The following is a 24,106-nucleotide window of genomic DNA, read 5'->3' as shown; positions in this document are numbered from 1 at the left end:
AAACAAAACAAAACAATGACACTACCTGCACACACATGCCACGAACAAATGTTAAACTTGTAACGTCGCTACTTGTAATTTGACAAAACTGCTGGCAGGTACTGTAGCTGGATTGGTTTCTAGTGTTTGACCGAGCCTGCCCTTTGTTACCAATTCTGAAAAGGCATAGTATGATGGCATGACGCATCTGTCATATACTGCATTGATTTGTAATGCAGATAACAGGAAAATGAGGACGCTGCAGTACACTGTCGTTTTGTTTCTTCTGTTGCTCCCTGGCTCCGCGCACTCATTGTACATCAAGCAAACGGGTACACCTGAGCTAAAATGTTGAGCGACATAGCAAAATCATTTTTTGACCGAACTGACCTCATACCTTCAAAGAGAAGAATGTATGGCCTGTCAAAGTAACGCGTTGAAATTTGTCACGTGTCACAAAACTCGCATGTCGGAATTGCTTTGTGAATCCCGATTGACCTGTAACGCCTACAAGTGAGCAGCAGGCCCAAGATGTCGTGGGCAGAGGGGACGTTGTCATTTGTGATTGGCTCAATTCTTATGACATCATGGTAGGTACATGTATTGCTAGATATTTGTGTCTTTACTTTTTGCTTTCTTTAACTGTACACACGAGATTAGAACATTCTCTATAGGCATAGACTGCAGTGACGGTGTATTCCCACAAGAGGACGCTATGGGCACACATTTGCTGTCGGATCAACACGTTTCGATTCACCCAGTTAAGTTCTACCGTCCCTGTCCTCGTTGGAGTTGAGGGTGAGCTGATTCCATAAATTGAAGCCTTGCCTCGTTGCGAACTGGTCGCAAGTGAAGAGCAGGGGGACATGAAGATTTCCATGTACTGCACTTTAAACCCTCCTGTTGTCCTCATTTCCTGTACACACCCTGCGTCCTCTGGGTCAAAATGACCCATCTTCACTCAAACCCCCAAATAAGCAGCTAAATTGAATTTGAATGAATCGACATGCATGGAAATGAGGTAACGAGTCACCCCCCCACCCCTCTGTACACTGCATAAAAGTTGGACTATGTTTTATTTCTAAGGCAAAACTAATACTGTAGTCCAAACACAAATGTAAAACTAGTCAAAATATAAGGACACTCACAAAACCAATATCTATCGAGACAAAAGCGACTATGAGGAAGCACATGGGGGTCTATAAATAAATTTGGGCATGAATAGCGAACAAGGGAAATAATCCAACAAAGCATAGAAGTCAGGGTCATTAAAACACAGGAACTTGATTGGGAGACGAGAAACGGGTGCACCGCTGAAGGATCACCACGCCCAACACTCCAGCTGGTGCTGAACACCAAAGGAAAACTAAGCAGAGCTGAACATAACGTCACGTCCATGGGATAATTCCTTGCCACAATTACCGGCATGTTCAAAAAGCAGAAATACAAACACTGAATAACTGGTGTAAAGTGGCTATTTGCAAGTTATTTATTCGGCCAGACTGTTGTGAAACGAATGGGATGAGTTGCAAGACTCCATGAAATAAACAATGACCCAGCAGAAAATGCATTTGGGAAATGGGTCTGTTGAATTGTGAGCCTGTAACAGCGATTTAAAAATGAATGCTGATTCAGAATTTTCCAATTTTACTGAGAATGAATCATAGCATACTGTCAGGTGTCTATAAAATTGTTACAAATTGGAATGTTAGAATGGCAAATCATGTGACTTGTAGACTTGTATACCTTATGTATGTGGAGGCTGCACAGCAAGACGTGGAGCAAGCTCCTTGAAAGGGACAACGGCGTTTGTACCTGTATGTCGTTCCTTCGCTGTTCACAGAGGCAAGCAATCCGTCAGGTCCGTCAGCCCTGACAAACACCCGTTTTGCTGACAAATGAAACTTTAAATAATGATGGACTAAGCACTGACGGAAGTGGGTTTTCGTCCATTGATGTTAGCATCACTAACTTGGGCAAGGAACAACGGATCTCTCAGTCTGTCACTGACGGATGCCCGTTTCGCTGATGTAAACGCGTGTCTCCTTTCTTGCAGTAGTTCAGGACTAGGCAAACTACGACCCGAGGGCCGGATCCGCTCCGTTGGTATTTTTAATCCGGCCCGCCGGAGGTTGGCACAGTACACAATTAAGGTTCGATGTAAATGGTTGGATTAATTTCATTTGGACTTGTAATGACAGGCCTTTCAACGCCAGGTGGAGCAGTTACTTGAAGTTGGAGAGCACAGGGAAGGAGGCGGAGACAATACGGAAGGCTGCAGTAGTAGTGCTAACGCAAGTAACTCCGCTCGATACGACGGAATAAGTGTGTCCGCGCCGCTATTTTCAATCATTGGATCCAAAACGATGACATGTAAGTGACTCTTTATTGCAGTGAGTTTTACTGGAATTGGGAACATTTTTACGTCCTGTAGATCATGGCACCCAAACGAACAGTAATGGCCGCGGAAGAGCGGGTTACAAAGTATGAAACATTCAAGAGACACTTGGAGTCTGAAAGACTCAAATCTACGAGACTTTGAATAACGAGGAAGCGATTCTTGCTCGGTTGGATTCCGGGTGTTTCCATGCCCAGAGTGAATTGCATGTGGCTCGACGGACAGTCGAGTAAATGAACGTTTCCTGGAATGGTTTGACTGTTATCGTGCTAAATAGATAAGTCTCGAGAGCAATCGAGTTCCACAGCGCAATGGGCATCGAAGACTTCGAAGCGTCCTGTGGCTGGGTTCAAAAGTTTGTTGCACGACAATCAATCAGAAAAGAAAAAGTAAGAAGAAGTCTCAATTAAGGCTCATACTTTACCCTTAACCGTGATATTTTCACAACTTTTGGTTTGTATCGGGATTATATACATCCTCACCCTGGCACTCTTGTGTCAATTTTCTCTTGTATTCATAATGGGTATTGCAATACCTTTCTCTATTTATCAACTTAGTTCTGATTTATCATTATATTTAATGTTTAGAATTTATCATTTTAACTCTGATTGGTGTAGGTTGTTTGTACTATTTTTTTGAATTTGTTTTTGAACTCAGCAAGCGATTTACTCATTTTTAGGTCCGTTTCGAGATTATTCCACAGATTAACACCTTTGCTAGATACACTTCTTTGCTTGATGTTTGTTCTTGTTTTGAGTTTTTTGAATAAGTTGGTACCTCTTAATTCATAGTTGCTTTCTCGAATTTCAAAAAACTTCTGAATGTTTTAGCAGAGCAGGTTATTGTGTGCTTTGTACATTAATTGGGCGATTTTAAAGTCAACCAGGTCATAAAATTTCATCGTATTTAATTTAATAAATAGTGGATTTGTGGGTTCCGTATAATTTGATCTATTAATAATTCGAATTGCTTTTTTTTGTAGTTTGAGAATAGGGAGTGTGTTTGTTTTGCAGGCATTTCCCCATATTTCCACACAGTAGGTCATGTATGGTAATAATAATGAAGTGTATAATGTGTACAAGGATCTCTTATTTAGCACTTCCTTGGTTTTGTAGAGGATCCCTACGGTCTTGGCTATTTTTCTTTTTACGTTATCGATATGTGGTTTCCAACATAGTTTTGAGTCTATTACTAATCCGAGAAACTTGGTTTCATACGCTCTTTCTATTTCAATTGAGTTTATCATAATTTTAGCTTGGTGTTTGATTGGTCCTGTGCCAAAAACAATTGACTTCGATTTTTTTCAGGTTGAGTGACAATTTATTTCTGTCGAACCAGTTTTTTAATTTGTTTAATTCGTTTTCTACGGTTGTCAGGAGCTGTTTCAGATTTATTCCAGAACAGTAGAAAGTTGTATCATCAGCCAATAGGACACATTTAAATAGTTTTGAGACCTTGCAGATATCATTTATATATAAGATGAATAGTTTTGGACCAAGCACTGACCCCTGAGGTACTCCGTGAGTGATTTTCAGTTGATTCGTTTTTTATTGTTGAGTTGCACGTACTGATATCTGTTTTCTAAATAACTTATCCATTTATAAGCTACACCTCTAATGCCATATCTTTCTAGTTTTTTTCAATAATATACTGTGATCTATTGTGTCAAAAGCTTTTTTTAGAACTAGGAAAACCCCAACAGCTTCCACAAACTCCATAACTGCCATTGAGGTGGTCCGTTTTTCCCTGAAGCCATATTGATTCTCACTTAACAGCGCATGCTTTTGTATAAAACTATCAAGTCTGCGAGAAAATAGTTTTTCTAATATTTTTGAAAATTGTGGTAGTAGTGATATTGGTCTATAATTTGTAAACAGATGTTTTTCTCCACTTTTATAGATTGGAATAACTTTAGCAATTTTCATTTTTGATGGAAAGATACCAGCTTTGAATGACAGGTTGCATATGTGTGTGAAAGGTCGCACTACATATTCTATAATCTGCTTGATTATTGTCATATCAATATTAAAGCAATCAGTTGACTTTTTATTTTTAAAAGTTTTTATAATATTTGATACTTCTTCTTGTTTTACTGCAGTAAGGAACATCGTGGAGGAGTTTTTTTCTACGTATCTATCCACTTCAAACAGGTCTGTTGGGTCAGGAATTTGTTTTGCTAGGTTACTGCCGATGTTGACAAAATACTCATTAAATTCAGTTGCTATTTCTGCAGTTTTTTCCAAAATAGTATTTTTGCCTTTGATAAAATACTCTGGATAATCCATTTTTTTAGGACTATTTCTGATTACTTGGTTAAGTATTTTCCATATTTCTTGTGTGTTACCTTTATTCTGCTCTAATAGTGCATGATAATAATCTCTTTTACTGGTTCTTATAATATTTACTAGTTTATTTTTATAGGTCTTATATTTTTTTTCTGCTGCTTCAGTTCTGAATTTTAAAAACAATTTATATAAATTGTTTTTCTTTTTACATGCGTTTTCTATGCCTTTCGTTATCCATGGCTTACTTGGGTCTTTATACTTTTTGGAAACTTTAGTTAATGGAAAATGTTTATCATATAAGAAGATTATGGTAGACTGAAATACTTCAAACGCTGTATTTGGGTCTTCGTTTGAGTAGACCTCGGTCCAGTTTTGTTTTTCTAGATCTTGCTTAAAGGCATCGATGGAACGTTGGGTTCTTAGTCTTATTTCTGTTATACAAGTTGTTGATTTAGCTTTTCTATCGAAATAATTATGAAAAACTGCAAAAACAGGCAGGTGGTCACTTATGTCATTAATGAGAAGTCCACTTTCCATTTTATGATCAATCTTATTTATAAATATGTTATCTATTAATATGGCCGTGTCAACTGTTATTCTGCTAGGTTTCAGGATTACTGGGAAAAAGCTGTTGCTGTACATAGTATTTATGAAGTCAGTTGTTTTTTTGTGTCTATTTGGGTTTAATAAGTCAATGTTAAAGTCACCACATATTATTCGTGTTTTCTTATCGTTGTAGTAACTGAGCATATATGTTAGTTTTTTATTGAATGTGTCAATACATGTTCCTGGTGTCCTATAGATGCAACTTATGATGATATTTGATGCCTTTTTATTGTGTATTTCAATGGTTAGACATTCCATTAGGTTTTCTATTGTGTTTGTCAATCTCTCGATTTTACTGCATTTAAGTGCTTTGTCTACATATATTGCAACCCCCCCCCCCCTCCTTTTTTGTTTTCTCTATTAGTTGCAAACATTTCATAACCTTCTATTTCCATTTCAGTTGTTTTATCTTCATCAAGCCAAGATTCTGATATGGCAATTATTTTAAATTTATTGAATTGATGTAAATCTGCTTCAATTCTAAGCCGCAACTCTTGTATTATTACAGTAACATGCCATCAACCGGCTGTGAATGCCGGCTGTGAAACTTCAAAATTGACGGCTACCAATCAATAGCAGGACACTAGTTAGGCTTTTATTTTTAAATTGGCTTTTGCAGCACTTGGCGGCGTTACCGTCATAGAGGATGAACAATCGTTGTGGAGGTTGGCTTGACTTGTTTTTATCGATTGGAGGCCGACCTGATCCCATGTTTATTGCCATCACATACTGTTGCTGCCTTCGAAAACACTTGTAATTGTGCGCTGCTTAGTGGGATGGGGAATTTCGGGGCTCGCAGCGTGTGCCCTGTTTCGACTAGCAACAAACTTCAGACTACTTTTCAAAGGCAGTTTAATGGGTCCTTCAAATGAAAAAAAACCCTAAGTTACGCATTTTACAATTTTTGTAATGATGTATTTTGTGTTATACAAACATTCTTTTTTTTTTTTTCAAACACTCAAAATGTTCAGAGGCATCTGTGCTATCCATACATATATATAGTTTTTATTAGTTCTTTGGGATTTTTTTATTCTTTATTTTTTGCAAAAGGAAAAAAAAATTGTGTCTGGAGGTCCCAACCAAGCCCTACTAACAATCCCGACCGGACGTGTTCATGTAAAATGCATTGGTTTGAAGCCTCCTGCAAAGAGGCAAACTCATTTGCGATCCTCTGGCGCCACCTAAAAGTTGCACAATTGGAATGACCTCAACCCAACAATGTGGTATGCATATGTCTGTCCAAGCGAAAACAAAGCGATTGACGTAAAAATCGTGTGAAATGCATGTTTACACATTAGGTTTACGACGCTTTCAAAAATATGAATTTTAATGGGTCTCTATGGTGCAAAATATGTAAATTGTGAAGATTACGGAATCAAAACCTTTTTTATTATTGCTGTAATGCCTGAGAACTATCAGCCGGTGACGTCATGAAATTTAGGCCATTTTAGAACCCCCCCCATACGTTTCAGCTCTCACGTGTTTTTCCGAATGCCTTAGCCTTTGATTCAAAGACATAATTTTACATTTATCGCAAGCGGTGGACTTCGAGGGTTAATAGGTAAAAATAAATCTACACGCATTTGATTCTGACAACCTAACACTGTAGTAGTCCCTCCTGATCAATGTTTACTCAAATGTCCCCTTTCTTCTAGTTATGAGGTCTGTGTGTGAATAGCTTATTTGTTTTAAAATGGAGCGTGGTGAGTTACTTTCTGTATGAAATGTACGATCTAATGAAAGCTGCCTTCCTTGTCCTTGCTTTGTCCAAAAACAGCTGATATAATACTCGATTCGATTTGAAGGCAAGATGGCGCCCGAGTTGGCAGCCGTCTGCAAGTGCTCTCATGAGCTTTGCTTTTTTGTTGTTATTTTTGTGTTTGTTTTGTAACTTTGTGTTTGTTGTTATGTCGTGTGGACCTGATGTGGACTTTTTTCAGCATTTTTTGGCCACGACATTCATCAAGACTCTGTGCTTGGTGGTTGCGCCTTCTCGGCAGCATGGGTATACCAGCACTGTTTTTGACTGGGAGGAATATCAGCGCCATTTGGTTGGTTTTTTGGTTTGTTTGTTTATTGAACATAAAACATATACAGTAATAATTTGACAGAAAATAAGGTAGATAAAAAAGTAAAAGAAAGAAATCAGTCTTCATTCAACACAGTTATTATGTTCAAAGGAGTAGGATGAAGTAAAAAAACTTATCTAGTCCTACCCCGTTATGTGTTTATATCTACTAAATCATTTTTATATCAATCAGAAAAGAAAAAGTAATAAGAAGTCTCCATTAAGGCTCATACTTTACCCTTAACCGTGATATTTTCACAACTTTTGGTTTGTATCAGGATTATATACATCCTCACCCTGGCACTCGTGTCAATTTTCTCTTGTATTCATAATGGATATTGCAATACATTTCTCTATTTATCAACTTAGTTCTGATTTATCATTATATTTAATGTTTAGAATTTATCATTTTAACTCTGATTGGTGTAGGTTGTTTGTACTATTTTTTTGAATTTGTTTTTGAACTCAGCAAGCGATTTACTCATTTTTAGGTCCATTTCGAGATTATTCCACAGATTAACACCTTTGCTAGATACACTTCTTTGCTTGATGTTTGTTCTTGTTTTGAGTTTTTTGAATAAGTTGGTACCTCTTAATTCATAGTTGCTTTCTCGAATTTCAAAAAACTTCTGAATGTTTTGGCAGAGCAGGTTATTGTGTGCTTTGTACATTAATTGGGCGATTTTAAAGTCAACTAGGTCATAAAATTTCATCGTATTTAATTTAATAAATAGTGGATTTGTGGGTTCCGTATATTTTGATCTATTAATAATTCGAATTGCTTTTTTTTGTAGTTTGAGAATAGGGAGTGTGTTTGTTTTGCAGGCATTTCCCCATATTTCCACACAGTAGGTCATGTATGGTAATAATAATGAAGTGTATAATGTGTACAAGGATCTCTTATTTAGCACTTCCTTGGTTTTGTAGAGGATCCCTACGGTCTTGGCTATTTTTCTTTTTACGTTATCGATATGTGGTTTCCAACATAGTTTTGAGTCTATTACTAATCCGAGAAACTTGGTTTCATACGCTCTTTCTATTTCAATTGAGTTTACCATAATTTTAGCTTGGTGTTTGATTGGTCTTGTGCCAAAAACAATTGACTTCGATTTTTTCAGGTTAAGTGACAATTTATTTCTGTCGAACCAGTTTTTTAATTTGTTTAATTCGTTTTCTACGGTTGCCAGGAGCTGTTTCAGATTTATTCCAGAACAGTAGAAAGTTGTATCATCAGCAAATAGGACACATTTAAATAGTTTTGAGACCTTGCAGATATCATTTATATATAAGATGAATAGTTTTGGACCAAGCACGGACCCCTGAGGTACTCCGTGAGTGATTTTCAGTTGATTCGTTTTTTTATTGTTGAGTTGCACGTACTGATATCTGTTTTCTAAATAACTTTTTATCCATTTATAAGCTACACCTCTAATGCCATATCTTTCTAGTTTTTTCAATAATATACTGTGATCTATTGTGTCAAAAGCTTTTTTTAGATCTAGGAAAACCCCAACAGTAAATTCTTTGTTGTCTATATTAGTGGCTATTGCTTCCACAAACTCCATAACTGCCATTGAGGTGGTCCGTTTTTCCCTGAAGCCATATTGATTCTCACTTAACAGCGCATGCTTTTGTATAAAACTATCAAGTCTGCGAGAAAATAGTTTTTCTAATATTTTTGAAAATTGTGGTAGTAGTGATATTGGTCTATAATTTGTAAACAGATGTTTTTCTCCACTTTTATAGATTGGAATAACTTTAGCAATTTTCATTTTTGATGGAAAGATACCAGCTTTGAATGACAGGTTGCATATGTGTGTGAAAGGTCGCACTACATATTCTATAATCTGCTTGATTATTGTCATATCAATATTAAAGCAATCAGTTGACTTTTTATTTTTAAAAGTTTTTATAATATTTGATACTTCTTCTTGTTTTACTGCAGTAAGGAACATCGTGGAGGAGTTTTTTTCTACGTATCTATCCACTTCAAATAGGTCTGTTGGATCAGGAATTTGTTTTGCTAGGTTACTGCCGATGTTGACAAAATACTCATTAAATTCAGTTGCTATTTCTGCAGTTTTTTCCAAAATAGTATTTTTGCCTTTGATAAAATACTCTGGATAATCCATTTTTTTAGGACTATTTCTGATTACTTGGTTAAGTATTTTCCATATTTCTTGTGTGTTACCTTTATTCTGCTCTAATAGTGCATGATAATGATCTCTTTTACTGGTTCTTATAATATTTACTAATTTATTTTTATAGGTCTTATATTTTTTTTCTGCTTCTTCAGTTCTGAATTTTAAAAACAATTTATATAAATTGTTTTTCTTTTTACATGCGTTTTCTATGCCTTTCGTTATCCATGGCTTACTTGGGTCTTTATACTTTTTGGAAACTTTAGTTAATGGAAAATGTTTATCATATAAGAAGATTATGGTAGACTGAAATACTTCAAACGCTGTATTTGGGTCTTCGTTTGAGTAGACCTCGGTCCAGTTTTGTTTTTCTAGGTCTTGCTTAAAGGCATCGATGGAACGTTGGGTTCTTAGTCTTATTTCTGTTATACAAGTTGTTGATTTAGCTTTTCTATCGAAATAATTATGAAAAACTGCAAAAACAGGCAGGTGGTCACTTATGTCATTAATGAGAAGTCCACTTTCCATTTTATGATCAATCTTATTTATAAATATGTTATCTATTAATGTGGCCGTGTCAACTGTTATTCTGCTAGGTTTCAGGATTACTGGGAAAAAGCTGTTGCTGTACATAATATTTATGAAGTCAGTTGTTTTTTTGTGTCTATTTGGGTTTAATAAGTCAATGTTAAAGTCACCACATATTATTCGTGTTTTCTTATCGTTGCAGTAACTGAGCATATCTGTTAGTTTTTTATTGAATGTGTCAATACATGTTCCTGGTGTCCTATAGATGCAACTTATGATGATATTTGATGCCTTTTTATTGTGTATTTCAATGGTTAGACATTCCATTAGGTTTTCTATTGTGTTTGTCAATCTCTCGATTTTACTGCATTTAAGTGCTTTGTCTACATATATTGCAACCCCCCCTCCTTTTTTGTTTTCTCTATTAGTTGCAAACATTTCATAACCTTCTATTTCCATTTCAGTTGTTTTATCTTCATCAAGCCAAGTTTCTGATATGGCAATTATTTTAAATTTATTGAATTTAGTCAGGTATTCTTTAATTTTTGTGAAGTTTTTATAGAGACTTCTACTGTTTAAGTGTATTACCGAAAGTGCATTTTCCAATTTTATATTAGTGTTGAATTGTTCATCCAGGTAATAGTCAGAGTTTGTTACCCTTTGTTTGTTGTTGAAGAAGTTATTGTCTGGGTCCAAATTGTTCTCGGGATCGAATGGCTTATAGTCAATATCTTCAAAAGGTTGGAAGTTCATGTTTTTGGGATGTGAATTTCCCGCTCCCACACGGTCGTCGATGGCTCCCTCACGTCCGTCGTTGGTTCCCTCGCTGTCGTCGCTCGCTCTCTCACCGTCATCACTGGGTCCCTCGTGGTCACTGGCTCCCTTGTGGTCGTCGCCGACTCCCTCACGCTCGCCGGCTGGCTGCCTCCCGGCTCTCTCACTCGCGCTGGCTGGTTGTCTCCCGGCTGCCTCAGGTTCGCCGTCTCCCGGCTCCCTCGCGGTCACTGGCTCCCCTGCAGTCGTCGCTGGTTTCCTCTCGGTCGTCTCTCGCTCCCTTGCGGTCGTCGTTGGCTCTCTCACGGTGGTCGCAGGCTGGTTGTCTCCAGGCTTCCTCACGGTCGCTGGGTTACCTGCAGTCGTCGCTGGCTTCCTCGCGGTCATCACTGGCTCCCTCACGGTCGGTCGTCGCTGGCTGCCTCGCGGTCGGTCGGTCTTGAAAAAGTTATTGTCCGGGTCCAAGTTGTTCTCAGGGTCAAACGTCTTGTGGTCAGTAGGGTTGGAGGTCATCAAAGGGTTGGAAGGGTCATCAAAGGATTCGAAGTCCATGTTTTTTGGTATGTGAATTTCCTGCTTCAGTAGGGTCAGAGTTTTTATTGTCAGGTGGTGAAAAATTCTTAGTATGCTGCTTGATGGTGTTGAACTCGAGCATGTTGTGTTGGAGTACTGGTGCGGGGGTGGACAATAAGTTTGTTATGTCTTAAGTAGGCAGTTTCCCCTCTGTCACGTGCAGCTTTTAATTTTGGGAGGAGCTCTTTTCTTTTTTGTCGTACGGCATCTGTAAAGTCTTCGTTAATGTAGATGTTGGAGCCTTTTAAATATTTTGCATTTTGTAGGATCCTTGATCTGTCCTTGTATCTTAGAAATTTCACCACAACTGGCCTTGGTCGAGGTCTTCCAGGGTCTTGTCTTCCTGTGCGGTGAGCTCTCTCCACCTCAATTTGCCCCTGTATCAGCAGTTTCTCCTTAAGGATTTTTTGAACTTTTTCCTCTGTTTCAGTCCACGTTTCTCCCGGTTTTTCCTCAATTCCATCAATTACTAAGTTGTTTCTTCTTGACTGTCCTTCCAAGTAGTCCACCTTGTCCGTTAATACAAGCATGCCGTCACATACTTTGTAGAATTCCGTTTGCATGTCTTTGGAATGGCCAGTTTGACAGATTAGATTTTTTTTAATGTCGTCTACCTCTTTTTGGGTAAAGTTGATGCTGGTTTTTATTTCTTGGACTTCCCTGGTAAAAGTGTCAAGTCGTGAGTTTGTTGAGTCGATTATCATCTTGACAAATCCTTTGAAATTTTCCTGTTGTTGTTGCAAGAGCGCCGTGAAAAGTTCTTTTTGTTGCTGGAGTAATTCATTTACTTGAGTGAGGGTCAGGGAATCCTCTTCCTGCTTTTGTGTCTTGCTTCTGTTTGGGTGGCATTTTGTCGGGTTTCGTTGCTAGCCGGTTGTATGCTAGTTTGTAACGTGTCCAGTAGGCTTGCTGCTGGGTGTTTCTAACTTCGCAAGTGGGTTTACCGGCTCCCTCACGCTCGCTGGCGTTTGGTTGGTTGGTCTCTGGTCGTGGGTTCCAGCTGCGTAGCGACTTTTCGCAGTTAGCTTCCGTGCTAACGTCCGCGGTTAGCTTCCGTGCTAACCAGCTAGCGTTTCGTCCAGCCCCCTCGTCACGTCGCCAATTTCTACACACGCGCTGCCACCGTGTTTCGCTCTGTTCTTTACTTTCAAATGTGGGAAAGCTTCACACGAGAGAAATGTTGACTTTACTGTTGCTGTTGCTGCTCCTTCTTTCCGCTCGGCAATGCGTAGCAACTCACGTCTGGTGAGTTGACTGTCGTTGCTGGACAGTCCCGGGGCGCTTGTGTCTTGCGCCTGTAATGGGCAGCATTTTTCACAGCCCCACTTTGTTCAGCGGAGAGATTGGTGCTGTTGAACGGTCTGCGGCTGGATGGATGTAAGGCTTGAGGAGCCGACGATGAGAAGAGGGGACGTTAGCGCGTAGCGCCGATGCGGATGTGGAACTGGGAGTCGCGGCTTGGAATTGAAGTGGATTTGCATGTGACAGGAGATGTGAGCCAATCTCTTTTTCGTCACTGGACGCTACAGCTTCGTGTTTGCTTTCAAAACTTAGCTTGTAGCAGACGTGTGCACATTTTCAGCATGACGTCTCTGATCGACTGGTGAAAGGACACTTTGATCCTCTCCTCTTTCATCTATAACTGCTTGAGGCAACAAAGTGTATGCAGAAAAGTGGTGAAGATTGCACGACTGTCTGTGTCCCATGTGTTGTGTTATTTTTGTTATTTTGACTTCAAAATGGTGCCGCGTGAGTGGCTGCCTTTAGAGCAGCTCCTATATTTTGTTGTTCTACTTCTTCCTTTCATAACTTTGCAGCTGTGAATCGGGAATTTCTCCATTGCGAGTCTAATAAAGGTTTTCTTATCTTATTCACCAAGGCGCTCCTTTGGTTTTATTATTCTTTGTCCAGATGGCTTTACGAGTGAAGAAATGCTCAAGCTGTGGAAAGGTCTGTTCTACTGCTTGTGGATGCAGGACAAACCACTTTTACAGGTATTTCTTTATTTCTTTCGTCACGGCTTGTGGAACATTTTCAGGCTGAGCTGTGATTTGTCGCCAATCACTTCTTTGAGCTCTTCCCAAGGCGTTCCCAGGCTGTCCTGGTTCGCCCCAAGGAATTCCTACCTTTGGGACATGCCCGGAACACCTCACTAAGGAGGCGTCTAGGAGATGTATTTTGATGGACCGCTGGAGTCGCGGTGCAACCACTCGGTGACTGTAGACAGCGGCTGTCATGCGCAAAAACGTAATTTTTATGCCATTTGGGGGCAGGGATTGTTAAACTGGTCCTGAAATGGACCGGCCATTCAGGAATCCCACAATATTCCCTCTGGCCACCACGACCCTGCGTGCTGGGCTGAATTAATGGCACCCACTGCCATTTAATTGTTAAATATATTGAGCCTTTCTTGGATTGTTTCACTTTCTATTTGCTTAATTTGAGGCACAATGTTGTTCACAGGAGGAGCTTTCCAACTCTGTTTGCACACTGATTCACACCTTTCATGACATTGATGGACGTAAGTTGATCCTATGCTGGTGTAATTCCAAATACAAATTAAAATGTCAAAAGCCGGTGGTGAAAATTGTTTTCCACAGAACTATTATACCTGGAGAGCTCCCTTAAGACCTTCAAAAGAGAGTGGACTGGCATTGACAGACTACGAATGGACAAGTTTTTCCAGGTGTGTGTGCGTGCGCGCGCGTCCATGAATATATCACTTTTCTCCCCCTTATGGTGGCCCTTCTTTTCGTATTACAGCTGATCCGCTTCATGTTCAGACAAAGCTTTGAGATGCTGAAGAGAAACAATTGGGATAGCAGGTAATCCATAAAAACTGTCATGCGCAAATGGTACAGTACGTCATAACATAGGTTAAATATTTTACATAATGTCTTTTCTATTTTTTTTTTTTTTTTTAGTGTGGTCTCAAGATTTCTGGAGCTCTTTGCAACAGAGCTCCTGAACAGTGGCAACGGTGCACCTGCTGGTCTGCAGTTTCATATCTTGGACCTTTACTTGACGGAATTAGGAGCTGTGGGTGCATCAGAGGTAAAGTTATGATCCAAACGGGTCATTTGGAGTATGGAGCGTAGATGGAGATTTGGGTACTTGTCCGTATTTATTTTATTGATCCTGTTGAATGCCTTTCACTTGACAAAAATAAACTGAAGAGAATTTAGATATGAAATTTTGATGTCTATCCACTCTAAATGCCAATATTATAGTTTGAGTGACACATCCATTATAGAGGATTCTGCAAAAGATTTTGAGGAAATATTAATAACTTATTGAAATAAAGAAATGTGATGGTCCTTTTCACATTTTTTCTCCGTAGCTCACTGCTGACCAGAACCTGAGATTCATCGAGCCATTCTGCAAAACGGCAGCCAAGACCAAGGAGTAAGTTCCTCTTAGCGTCCTTTTGTTTGATTTCATATCTGCAGGAAAGTATATTTTTTTAAATCTTCCACACCATTTTTAATGGTGTTGACTTAAAAAATATGTACTAAAAAGTACATTTTGTGTGAGTGTGTGTTTGTGTGTGTGTGCGCGCGGAGTGATAATATTACAGTTTAACCCCAGCCAGTCCCAGGGACTGGCTGATGAGAAAAGTGAGTCCCATTAGGCATTTCGAGAGTCCCAAATTTCGAATTCTTAAATGGTCTACTTATTCAATTGCATATGATAATAACACAAACAGCAACAATATACATTGCTAATAGGTTTATTTCTTATCAACAAATGCTGCAAAAATTTTAATAATTCAGGCATACGAGATTTGCTGAGAAATAGGTTCTTATTTCATTCCATAGTTTGGTCTTTGCGTTCATAAATTCTCTCTTTACTCCGCTTCCAATGATGCAAGGCTTTCTCAAAGTCAACTTATCGCAAAAAACTATCCAACTTTAGCTGCTTCCTCCGTGATACCTCCGCAATAAACATTCGCAACACTTGTTCGCAACACTTGTTTTAACGATACAAAACTTGGCAATCATCTACTTTCCGCATATTGCAAGAACGACATGCGACATTACTTCATGCGAGATCAAAACAACAATGGTGGCGATTGTCAAACTGATCGTTGCGGGTGGGAAAAAAAGATGTACCGTAGCAGGCCTGAGGATTTAGGAAATTCACGTTTTTCGATTCCGTTGGATTACCCAATGGGAAACCATGGTAACTAATTTTGGGTTCCGTAAACGTTCATCATAGGAAGCCATTTTTCTATTTTGACTGATATTCATAATCAAGAATTCTGATACTCCAAAGTATAATGCTTCAAGGGTAAATGTTTGAAAACTATGCATTAACAATGAACATTATATCAGCAGCTGTGTACTCCAGGATTATTCAACGAAATAAATGGATCAAATTATGTTGTACTCATATGGCATCATGAATACAGCACACCACAAAATCAGAGTATTTTTTTCCAGTCTCACACCGCAAAGATTAATTTCCTGGTAATCATTAATACAGGTAAGTATTGCTGTGGCTTGACATCCTCTTCCCAAGACGATGCATGTGTAATCTACTATCAATTTGACGAAAGAATCTACCACGTGTCATCGTTAGTTCTACCGACAGCATATGACACCTTATGACAAATGTTTTATTCATAAAGTTACCACGCTACAACCAGTAAATTATAGAATAACCAAGACTGTTTCATAATACCGGTATTTTTGTGAACGTCAAACGTGTAAGCGTCACTTGCTCGTGTAAGAAACCCGAAAGGAGTCAAGTGGCGTATTCGGGTGTGCTCAGTTTGGTCGAAAACCGGTTTTCAGTTCTAACCTGAGGTGTAAAAATCTCAAATTTTCTGGTCGAAATCCGAAAGCCGGGGTTTGACTGTACTTTGGTCAGATTGAAGTTATTTCTGTGATCACTGAGGGTTATTCTTTCATTAACAGAGGGGTAACAATAATTTTACGTATATGAAAACGTTTTGTCAGTCTTGAATACCCCATAACCCAGCGGAATATGTTTACTTCAAATGTGGTAGAATTATCGGGCCTTTGAATATGTTTTCATTTCAATGGCTTGAAAGTGTATTCATCTAATTTGCCAGACAATCATACAACTTTTGACCTTAACATTGAATAACGTCACCAAAGCAAAATATCTCCAATTTGGATGTCAGTGTTCAAGAGGATTTGGCTGGCGTCCTGGTCGTGTAATATTACAGGCAACACATCCTTTATTGATCATACTAGTTTTAGGAGCGTCACTGATGAATGGCAGCGAAATTCTGTCTTGATCTGAAGCTTCCTGCTTGCTTTGTAATATTTGCCATCCACTGATCGACCATTCTCTTTAATTGACCGTCTCACCAGTCGGACACTTTTCCGAGCGATCTGCAACAGCATCTTCAACACAATTATTGACCAGGCTCCCTATGCCATTGAGGATCTGATGAGGGAGCTGAAAGAAGCAGAGTCCTCTGATTCAGGCCAGTCCTCTGATGATGAAGAGGACCCCGTGAAGCAGATTAACGGTACATTTTCACAAAAATGGGAAGAGTTTGTTGTTTAATTTTTCCACAAACACAATATTAATCGTAATACCATGTTTAGACTAATGAGGCTGCATAATGCATATTGTTTTAAAGAACATTTTTGAGTTGATTTTCCTTTCAAAGTGTCAACGTAATGATTTTGAAGTTAGCACTTTGCAAAATGGACGGATGGATGGATGAACGAATCCATCCTACATACGGTGTTTGATATTTTGGTGGCCGCATTGCTAGGTCATAGCGACTGAACCGCTCATCTTTAGGTGGGCAGGATGTGCAAATCCGCTGGCATTAACATGCTTTCCACATCATCACTTCAGTAATACTTGTTCAGCTGATTCAACTGGATTGTCGTCATGCCCGTTTTTGAGAATGTACCTTGCACATGGCCAACAGCAGGCTTGATTTCTTTCCATAGCTTTGGAGAAAGCGCCACACAAGCGATCGTTCAGCTCAGTACCAAAAGGCCCACGGGCAAGTGTTTGGGACCACTGCTATATAGTACGCAACATTAAGTGCAATCTGACCAAAAAAAAAATATTCCCCAAACTTTGAGTTTCCGTTCAGAATCACTATTTATATAGCACACAACAACCTGTTTTTGTGTAAGTTATTGATTGCAAATCATGAATGCTACAGTGTTTTAAAAAGAACTCCATGAATGTTACATAATTTTGTAGATAAATGACTGAATTGAATTGAATTTTTATGCCAGGAAGACATTATTTGCTGGTTATTTTGTTTTCAGGCAGTAAATCATACTTGAAACAGGGTGCTCATGAATCAGGAGACTCCGACACAGAGTTACAATTTGATGATGATGATGATGATGATAATACAGCACCAGTTCTACAGGTTAGTATTGTATTTTTATCCTAAATGCATGTTGTTGTTTTTCCAAGAATGAACACATATTTTGGGATACTTGGGTTTTCATTGGAAAGACATATGCTACACTGCACCACTTTAGTCAGAGCTCTTGATAAATACCATGTTCTGCTTTCCCCCTTCTAATGAAACATCTATTTTACAGTTTGACTATGCAGCTCTTGCTGACAAGCTCTTAGAGGTGTCAATTCGAAGTAGCACACCCAGCCACAATAGAGAGAGGCTCTACAAAATCATCAAAGTGTAAGTTTTGTAGCCCCTCAGACAGTTTTGAAAGTATCATACTGTATCTGTTGTTGTGGTCCGTGTGATTTAAATATGGCAAAAAGAAAAGCCAAACCTTCCTGTCCTTATGTGGAAGAAGTAATTGCCCCTTGAAGCTAGTAATGGGTTGTGACGCCCTTGGCAGCAATAACTGAAATCAAGCATTTGCGATAATTTGTGGTCAGTCTTTGACGCTATGGAGGAATTTTGGCCCACTTTGGCAGATTTAATTCAACTATGCCACATTGGAGAGTTTCCCTTTTGAGGTCACGCCACAGCATCTCTATTGGATTCAAATCCGGACTTTGACTTGACCACTGCAAAATCTTACTTTATTTTCTTTTGTTTTTTGAGCCGTTCAGAGATGGACTTGCTGTTGTGTTACGGTTAGTTGTCTTTCTGCATGATCCAAGAGTGCTTGAGTTTGAGGGTGCAAACTAAACTGATGGTCGGACATCATCCTTCAGGATTTTCTAGTAGACAGCAGAATTCATTGTCCCATCAATCACAGCAAATTGACCTTGTCCTCAGATAGAAAAGCAGCCCCAGACCATCACATTGGCAACACCATGTTTTATTAATCAAATGCTATCATTTCTACCCCAAATGTAACAGGCCGCACAAATTCAATTTTTGATTCATCGGTCGACAGAATGTTTTTTCCAAAGGTTTTGAGGATCATCTTGATGTCTTTTGGCAAATGTGAGATGAGCCTTTGTGTTCTTTTTGGTCAACAGTGGTTTTCGCCTGGGAACTCTCCAGTGGATCCTATTTTTGGCCAGTGTCTTAAAATTTCAGTGGATCAGAGAGTTGTTCAGCAGATTGGGAAAAGAGTGATTTTTACGCCAGTCGAATGTAGTTTATGATATGCATTATCAGACCTCTTGTCTTTCAACATACTTTCTCTCTCTTTCATGGCAGGCTGCAGGATCTCAGTGAAGGTATTGTTATTTTTAAATTGCCTGATACGACACAATGTCTTTCTTGTTTATTTGTGTTATGTGACTCATCCTCTGCCTTTTTTTTCGGTTAGGTCTATTTCCTCAAGATGGCTATCCAGAGGAAGTCTCTACAGATGAGGATGATGAAATGTTTGCCAGCAGAAAGAAGATGAAGCGTGGAAATGCAAGGAAACTTTGAGGAAACGGCTAAGAATCGTAAAGGACCTCTTTCTCACTTCAAAATGCAACTTTTCTGGTGAAGCAAGCCAAGCAACACAAGAGGAAGAAGCTTTCCAGTTCTACAATGATGATCTGCAGAGCCTAAAAAAAGTAGCACCAGAGAGCACACTAGAAGACCTGCTGCAAATGGACAGTAATATTGCAACCCATAACCAGGAATATGGAGAGACTGGTTTTGTCATTAAAGAGGAAGAGGAAGAGTGGGAAGATGCTGAAGAAAAAACACCTGAACCGAGGTCTCTGAGAGACAGTCTCAGCAGTATTACAGCACTCATTGAAGATGCTAAAGGCAGAAGAAACATGGAATGGCTGAGTACAGCACAAAAACTCAGAGACCTGATCCAAGAAGAACAAATGAAGTGTTGGGAAGCAAACGAGTATACATGACTTTTTTGACATGACTTCAAAGTGGAATAATTAATATACAAGAAATGTATGTTCATGTTAAAATAAGTCAAATAGGTTTATGCTCATACTTGTGCGCTATTGAAATAAAGAGTACATTTATGTTTTTTTTGTGTGTATGCGTGTGTGTGTGTGTGTTTACGTCAGATCAAATTTGCGATGTGTGATGTCACTCAACAATGACGACCTCCATGGAGACACAACCGTGAATGCCAATTTATTATGAATGAATATTTATATTATTACATTTAGTTAATTTGACATGGCTTCATGTAGCACACCATGATTTGCACTGAGTGTTGGAATACATACATGCTGCTATCTCCTTGCATTAATTAAATTATTTGGTGAAATTCATTAAATGCATTGGAGATAGTATATACCTTTATTTATATGAATAAAATTAATTATGAAGAAGGTTAGCTGGGGTTCAAATGTGTTGTAACAAACCAGAACAACAGTTTATCAGAATCAGCCGTCTTTGTTGTTTAAATTCCCCCCCAATGCATTGAGGGTGGACTGGGACAATCCATGTGGAATATTTCCGATTTCCCACTTTCATCGAGTGCAGCATACGAATGCTTAGGAAAGGGTGCATGGATAAAACCTTTAAATCTCCTTTCGCATAGGTCACTCATCTCCCGAGGCCTCTTTGGATTCTCGTTTTGCCTGAGTAATTTCCTTTCCGACCCTATCCAGATGAGATGATCTTGGAGGATAGGGTCATTCAAATTCTATCAATGCTTAGGAAAGGTGCCTGCTTGTAAACTTTAAGCCCCCGTTATTGTCAGAATTCTAACATTAAAGTTAGAACTCTGTCTTAATTCTCAAAATTCCTGACTTTAATGTGAGTAATGTGTCAGAATTCTGACATAAGTTAGAATTCTGAGAATAAAGTTAGAATTCTGAGACAAAAGTGGGAATCTTGCCAACCTTGGATTTTTTTCTTTATTGGCCCTAAATCTCTTCTGTACACTTGTTTGTCTGTTGACTGTTGATTGCAATGTATTATTTATATTTGTTCATATTTATATATGTCCTTTGTATTCAATTTTCACTGCCCTTGTTTTTAGCTTTGTGCTTTTTAATGCACCGGATATTTGCACTGTGGTTGAGGGGAAATAAATTTCATCTATGCTGGATGTTGTAAATAGAGCATGTTTTACAATAAAGCTGGCTTTTGACTTTGACTTTTTGACTTTTCAAAATAACCGAAAACAAGATACAGGAACATACATCCGTGCCTGTGATGGCAATGTGTGATGTCATCTGTCTGCGACGAAATGAAGGAAAGTGCGCCTGAGCAGCACCGCTCCACGTGAATTAGTGTGAAAATGGCGGCCGTTCACGATCCAGAGATTCAACTGGCACAAAAGTTAGCCTCAAACGAAAAGCCCATTCGAACAAAAGCATTAAAAAAGCTAAAGAAGTATATAAATGTCAGATCACAGAAACTGACGGGTAAGTAACTCGCGTTTAGTGCTCTTATGTGCATTTATAACGGTGCTCGGAACATTCACAAATACGAATTAATAGCATTGCCTTGTGTTTTGAACGTTACATATCACTATATGGACACTTTTTGTGTCCAAGCTCAGTTTTTAATTAAATTCCATCCTTCGAAACTAAACAATGTTTTACAGTACGGTAAGTGGGTTCAGATTTAAAAGGTTAAGTTACACTATCCACAATTAACATTGTATACATCAGCAACGTCGTGCTAACTAAAACGCTTATTGTTAAAAAAAAAAAGCCAAATGTAATGTTAATGTCAGGAAACTACGAGCAGTTATCAAAATTCACATGCACATTTCTACCTATGCCCACGTAAACCTCTGTGGATATCAAAAATCGCTACACTATCATAGATTTTATGGACATTAAGCTATCAGGAGGCTCACTGTTGAGAATAAGCTTAACGTGTCTTAATGTTTGACAACTTATCGCCACCCAAATTAACACTTAAATCCACTTCAACCTCTGAAAATAAGTAATAGTCTCTTTGTTTAGGATTTTATGAGCATTAATAATAATAATAATACATTTTAATTGAGCTTTTTCTTGCCCATAGGCGTTCACTATAGGGCATAATGCTTAACGCGGCTTGATGTTCTCTCTATTCTCTACCAAAATTCATGGGCACATGTCTGCCACAGTGTCTGAAAATATAAAAAAAAATCTGGCCGATATTTGAGATCTTGTAGACATTAATGTCTTCCTCTCCTCTCTGTGTGAATTAAGTTTAATGTTGAGGAAGGCGCTTAATGTCTGCATGCTGTCCTAAGTTACGCCTGCTTTTCCTTTATATAAGCAGCCTGTCCGCACATCAATCAGTCAAATGCAGTGCAGCTACTCCACATCATTCACAGAATTTGGAACTTGGTTCATACACAAAGTGCCCCACATTATTAGGCGTTCCTTCCATTTTGGAGGACATGTAAGAGTTTTGAATGTGCCTTGTAGTCATGAAAATATGGTAACGTTGCAGACATCTATACTTAAGGTTTGAAATTCAGATATCACTATCTGCCGTTTCGACCAGTGTCAAATCTGTTACCGATACTGTGCATGAACATTCTGATTGGAAATTTTACCAGTGGTGACAAAAGTCCAATTCAAGAGCCTTGATTTTATTTTTTTTAAATGCTTGCATTTTTTTTCTGCCTCAGGTAAGAGTTTAGTTGGTATGCACTATTTGAATAAGAATAAGAAAACCTATAATTGTCTCACAATGGAGAAAATCCCAATTTACAGCAGCAAAGTTATAAAGGAAGAAAGTAGAACAAAATATAGGAGCTGCTATAAAGGCAGCCACTTTTGCGGCGCCATCTTGAAGTCATAATAACAAAATACAATACAATACAATACATGCTGATTTATATAGCGCTTTCACAACAGCGGCAGCTGTAACAAAGCGCTTTACAAAACAGTTAACATGAAGTAAAATAATAAACACAACACAACATAAAACACGGACAGTCATGCAGTTCTAACTACAATACAACACATAAGATTGTCTGTGTCTAATGTGTCTTGTCTTGTTGCATGTTGTGAGAGGGAATGTAAAGGTATGTTGCACATACAGCACATTTGACAATAAAATTGTAGTTGACTCGATAAGACACAGTCGTGCAATCTTGACCACTTTTCCTGCATGCAGTTTGTTGTTTGATGCAGTTATAAATGAAAGAGGAGCTAATCAAAGTGTCCCATGTTTGGTTTGGGTTTGGGTTGTTTATTGAACATAAAACATATACAGTAATAATTTGACAGAAAATAAGGTAGATAAAAAAGTAAAAGAAAGAAATCAGTCTTCATTCAACACAGTTATGTTCAAGGGAGTAGGATGAAGTAAAAAAACTTATCTTGTCCTACCCCGTTATGTGTTTATATCTACTAAATCATTTTTATATCAATCAGAAAAGAAAAAGTAAGAAGAAGTCTCCATTAAGGCTCATACTTTACCCTTAACCGTGATATTTTCACAACTTTTGGTTTGTATCGGGATTATATACATCCTCACCCTGGCACTCTTGTGTCAATTTTCTCTTGTATTCATAATGGGTATTGCAATACCTTTCTCTATTTATCAACTTAGTTCTGATTTATCATTATATTTAATGTTTAGAATTTATCATTTTAACTCTGATTGGTGTAGGTTGTTTGTACTATTTTTTTGAATTTGTTTTTGAACTCAGCAAGCGATTTACTCATTTTTAGGTCCGTTTCGAGATTATTCCACAGATTAACACCTTTGCTAGATACACTTCTTTGCTTGATGTTTGTTCTTGTTTTGAGTTTTTTGAATAAGTTGGTACCTCTTAATTCATAGTTGCTTTCTCGAATTTCAAAAAACTTCTGAATGTTTTAGCAGAGCAGGTTATTGTGTGCTTTGTACATTAATTGGGCGATTTTAAAGTCAACCAGGTCATAAAATTTCATCGTATTTAATTTAATAAATAGTGGATTTGTGGGTTCCGTATAATTTGATCTATTAATAATTCGAATTGCTTTTTTTTGTAGTTTGAGAATAGGGAGTGTGTTTGTTTTGCAGGCATTTCCCCATATTTCCACACAGTAGGTCATGTATGGTAATAATAATGAAGTGTATAATGTGTACAAGGATCTCTTATTTAGCACTTCCTTGGTTTTGTAGAGGATCCCTACGGTCTTGGCTATTTTTCTTTTTACGTTATCGATATGTGGTTTCCAACATAGTTTTGAGTCTATTACTAATCCGAGAAACTTGGTTTCATACGCTCTTTCTATTTCAATTGAGTTTATCATAATTTTAGCTTGGTGTTTGATTGGTCTTGTGCCAAAAACAATTGACTTCGATTTTTTTCAGGTTGAGTGACAATTTATTTCTGTCGAACCAGTTTTTTAATTTGTTTAATTCGTTTTCTACGGTTGTCAGGAGCTGTTTCAGATTTATTCCAGAACAGTAGAAAGTTGTATCATCAGCCAATAGGACACATTTAAATAGTTTTGAGAC

At 38.3% G+C, this 24,106-nt stretch overlaps 1 protein-coding gene, 1 long non-coding RNA gene and 1 pseudogene across 6 annotated transcripts in view; 2 read left to right on the top strand and 1 right to left on the bottom strand.

The window, feature by feature from the left end:
• LOC127612141 (uncharacterized) overlaps positions 1–12,022 on the top strand; it is a 55,786-nt gene extending 43,764 nt beyond the window's left edge. The window contains exon 3 of the long non-coding RNA XR_007965600.1: positions 11,277–12,022. This is a non-coding gene — a long non-coding RNA (uncharacterized LOC127612141). The remainder of the gene's footprint in view (positions 1–11,276) is intronic.
• Positions 1–24,106, bottom strand: part of LOC127612044 (ribosomal RNA processing protein 1 homolog A-like) — a 189,444-nt pseudogene that overhangs the window by 11,428 nt on the left and 153,910 nt on the right.
• LOC127612083 (ribosomal RNA processing protein 1 homolog A-like) overlaps positions 1–24,106 on the top strand; it is a 103,378-nt gene that overhangs the window by 54,130 nt on the left and 25,142 nt on the right. For 3 of the 5 annotated variants that reach the window (XM_052083058.1, XM_052083061.1, XM_052083062.1), the window contains exon 1: positions 20,894–21,072. The exons of 1 other annotated variant lie outside the window; for it this stretch is intronic. In XM_052083058.1, the coding sequence (XP_051939018.1) occupies positions 20,946–21,072 (127 nt within the window). In that variant the 5' untranslated portion in view covers positions 20,894–20,945. Of the gene's footprint in view, positions 1–13,263; positions 13,347–20,893; positions 21,073–24,106 lie in introns of those variants that run through there. One more of the 5 variants, XM_052083060.1, reaches the window with a different exon arrangement.

Source organism: Hippocampus zosterae, chromosome 12 (assembly GCF_025434085.1).
Source record: "Hippocampus zosterae strain Florida chromosome 12, ASM2543408v3, whole genome shotgun sequence".
NCBI lineage: Eukaryota > Metazoa > Chordata > Actinopteri > Syngnathiformes > Syngnathidae > Hippocampus > Hippocampus zosterae.
Note: the sequence above shows the minus strand (reverse complement) of the source record. Positions and strands in the feature narration are given on the sequence as shown.